The 4,041-nt window shown below is 39.5% G+C and overlaps 1 protein-coding gene across 1 annotated transcript; it reads left to right on the top strand.

Moving 5' to 3' along the window:
• The first annotated feature begins 41 nt into the window (after positions 1-41).
• LOC103010869 (olfactory receptor 4K13-like) lies at positions 42-983 on the top strand. The gene has a single exon (XM_007180825.2). The coding sequence runs from the start codon at positions 42-44 to the stop codon at positions 981-983; it is 942 nt and encodes a 313-aa protein (XP_007180887.2).
• The last annotated feature ends 3,058 nt before the right edge of the window (positions 984-4,041 follow it).

Raw genomic sequence — 4,041 nt, 5'->3', positions numbered from 1 at the left:
CCCTTTCAGACAACTTCTGAAAAAATCTTGCAGAAGGATGAATGGATCTCCTGAATAACAGATCAGGTGTTTCTGAGTTCATTTTGCTGGGACTTTCTACTTCTCAAGAAACTCAAATATTCTTTTTTGCAATCTTCTTTCTTGTCTATGTAGCCATCATAGTAGGAAACCTCCTCATTGTGATTTCTGTGATATTTGATAACCATCTTCACTCCCCCATGTATTTCTTTCTGGCAAATTTATCATTTTTTGACTTATGTCTTTCCTCTGCTGTGACTCCCAAAGTGATATCAGACTTCCTTAGAAAATGCAAGACCATCTCTTGGTGGGGCTGCATGACCCAGATGTTTTTCATGCACTTCTTTGGAGGTGGAGAGATGTCTCTTCTGATAGCTATGGCTGTCGACAGGTATGTCGCCATATGCAAACCCTTGCACTACAAGACCATCATGAGTCACAAGGTGCTCACTGTGTTTCTACTGCTCTCGTGGGTGATTGGGCTCACACATACCACAAGCCAGATGATTTTCACAGTGGGTTTACCTTTCTGTGGTCCAAATGTTTTGGACAGCTTTTTCTGTGACCTCCCCCTGGTCATCAAGCTTGCCTGCACTGATACCTACACCCTAGAGCTCCTGGTGATTGTGAACAGTGGGCTCCTGTCCCTGGTCTGCTTAATTCTCTTGCTCATATCCTATGCTGTCATGCTGGTCACCATCTGGCATCAGTCCTACAGTGCATCCTCCAAGGCTCTGTCCACACTCTCTGCTCACATCACTGTGGTCACTCTCTTCTTTGGTCCTGCTATCTCCATCTATGCTTTCCCATTTAATAGTTACTCTGTAGATAAGTTTCTTTCTGTGTTTTACTCTATAATCACCCCTCTTCTTAATCCAATTATTTATACTCTGAGGAATCAGGAAATGAAGGCAGCCATTAAGAGACTGAGCAGCCAGCATATTGGTTCTTGGCTCACCCACTAAACATTGTCTCTAACAAATGATTGTTTCGTGTTCTCTGCTGTTTGGGGATGTTGAGTCTTAAATATACATAGAAATATTATAAATAAAAATGTTAAATAATATGAATTTTCTTTTGTAAAAATTCATGGAATTATTAAGATATTTTTTATTTAAAATTCTAGTTGAAATGTTTTAGAACAGATGTAATACATAAATAAGAATGCATTCATTGCGTACTTCCCTTTCTTATAATTTGGCAAACAACTGTGATGGAGGTTTAAAATCCATAGAAAAAAAATTCTTCTAAAAATATAATATTTCAGTGAATCAATCTTTAAAAATAGGAAATTTTACCAAGACAGCACATTATATGGTGTTTAGTGTTAATTTTAATTTCTATGCCGTATGTAGTAACTTAATAGGTGTTAAAATATCTACCAGTATATGACAACCATATAGAGATTTCACAGAGAAGTTCTGATTTGAATGAGGATTTGAAGAATTTTTCACTGTATAGCTTCAATAGGCTAATCATCTTTAGTATAATATATTGTGTGCTTAGGAATAATCATTCCAGACATTTCTTTGACAACCCAAATTATTTTCTCAGCAAAACATCATCTGAAAAAGTAAAGATTAAAATCATGAACTGCTCATTGTATCTTGCTATACCAGGCAGCATGGATGTTCAATGTTCTTTTAACTAAATTCAGACATTTATGACTGAATTTTAAAATATATTTTTAAACATTTAAAAACTTTTAAACTTTTTAAAGAAGATTTTCTAGGTAGCAAATACTGTACAAAGCAATGCGGATACGTGCTTAATGATACAGACCTGGTCCCTCTCCTAGAAAGAATAATAAGGAGGCGGAATCTATGTTAGGCGTGGTGTTCTCAGAAAACCACTTTAAGGAGGAGGTGTTTACACCAATACATTAGACAAGCTAAAGAATTAGACCTTTGAGTGGGGAAAAGAGCATTCCAGGCAGAAGGGCCAATGTATATAGATGTTGTGATGTGAGAAAGCTTGTAGGTACTGAAGACAGACCTTTATGAAGGAGGCTGATGAAAGAAGGAAGAAAAATATGCGCATAGGTTTTATGAAAAGGAAGTGACCAGAGTATTCAGCCTTTGTGGTTCCTTTTTTATTGGCCATATAAAGCCATTAAAATGTTTTGAGAATGGAAGGGATGGGATGTTGTATACATTTAAAGTTTGATACGCCTCTGCCCTCTTAAGTGGAGAATATAATGTAGCAAAAGTGAAAGCAGAGGGAGTAGTAAGTTGTTCTGGTTACACAGCCTGTGGATTAAATGAAACTAATAATACTGATTGTAATTTATTGAAACTATACAATGAGGTCTCCCAAAGGCAAGTACAAAACTTCAAATTATTTAAAAGAATAACCACACTTAAAAATCAAACTTATTGGGCTTCCCTGGTGGCGCAGTGGTTAAGAGTCTGCCTGCCAATGCAGGGGACGCGGGTTCGAGCCCTGATCTGGGAAGATCCCACATGCCGCGGAGCAACTAAGCCCGTGAGCCACAACTACTGAGCCTGCGCGTCTGGAGCCTGTGCTCCGCAACAAGAGAGGCCGCGACAGTGAGAGGCCCGCGCACCGCAATGAAGAGTGGCCCCCGCTTGCTGCAACTAGAGGAAGCCCTCGCACAGAAACGAAGACCCAACACAGCCATAAATAAATAAATAAATAAATAAATAAATAAATAAAAGAAAAAAAGGAAACTAACATTTACCAGACACCAATTTTAAAAAAAAAAATCAAACTTATTATTTTCTCTCTTAATCCCCTTCTTTTCCCTTTTTTTTTAAAATTATTTATTTATTTATTTATTTATTTATTTATGGCTGTGTTGGGTCCCCACCTCTGTGTGAGGGCCCTCCCTACCTGCGGCAAGCGGGGGCCACCCTTCATCGCGGCGCGCGGGCCTCTCACTATCGCAGCCTCTCCCGTTGCGGACGGAGCACAGGCTCCAGATGCGCAGGCCCAGCAACTGTGGCTCACGGGCCCAGTCGCTCCGCGGCACGTGGGATCTCCCCAGACCAGGGCCCGAACCCGTGTCCCCTGCATTGGCAGGCAGACTCCCAACCACTGCGCCACCAGGGAAGCCCCTCTTTTCCCTTTTATTTTTTTTTTAATTTTTTTTTTTTTTTTTTTTTTTTTTAAGAAATTCACGTTCTTTTATTTATTTATTTATGACTGTGTTGAGTCTTCGTTTCTGTGCGAGGGTTTTCTCTAGTTGCGGCAAGTGGGGACCACTCTTCATCGCGGTGCGCAGGCCTCTCACCATCGCGGCCTCTCTTGTTGCGGAGCACAGGCTCCAGACGCGCAGGCTCAGTAATTGTGGCTCACGGGCCCAGTTGCTCCGTGGCATGTGGGATCTTCCCAGACCAGGGCTTGAACCCGTGTCCCCTGCATTGGCAGGCAGATTCTCAACCACTGCGCCACCAGGGAAGCCCTCTTTTCCCTTTTTGAATGTGTTTAGCTCTACTGAAATTTGACCTTGAATTATCTGCTCCTTAACTTTTGGCTTTATTCTAGAAAATTCTGCATATTCCAAACTTACCAACTAGCCTGGGTAATCATTCTGGGCATCCAATTTTGTCCACATATTATCTTTCTAAATTCTGCATTTAAGAACAATTTCTTTTCTTACAAAAGCCTTCTCTGACAGTATTACAACACTAAAACCTGGCATATATATTTCAGCAGAGATTTTTTTTAAGTTTTTATTTTTCATGGCAATTCTGATTGATTGCTAGTGGCTGCATGGGGTACTAAATTTTTTAAAAATCTGAGTCTTAGTCGTAAAGAGTGATTAATCTACTATCAATGTGTACTATGGGCTTAGACATGAATATGACACCATATTATATAATTACTACCCTCACTTATATCTAATTTTTTTCAGAAAGTTACAACTATTGGAGAAACATGAATGAGTTACATATATGAATGAACACAATTTACTTGCTCAATAACATTTTTTTACCGTAAGAGTTAACAGGAATTGCATCCATGAACTTCCTTTTATATTGCTAAATAACACACCCTAAC

The sequence above is a fragment of the Balaenoptera acutorostrata genome, chromosome 3 (genome assembly GCF_949987535.1).
Source record: "Balaenoptera acutorostrata chromosome 3, mBalAcu1.1, whole genome shotgun sequence".
Taxonomy (NCBI): domain Eukaryota; kingdom Metazoa; phylum Chordata; class Mammalia; order Artiodactyla; family Balaenopteridae; genus Balaenoptera; species Balaenoptera acutorostrata.
Note: the sequence above shows the minus strand (reverse complement) of the source record. Positions and strands in the feature narration are given on the sequence as shown.

Coding starts and splice junctions, on each gene's coding strand:
- LOC103010869 (XM_007180825.2), top strand. CDS start 42: ATGGATCTCCTGAATAACAGATCAGGTGTTTCTGAGTTCATTTTGCTG.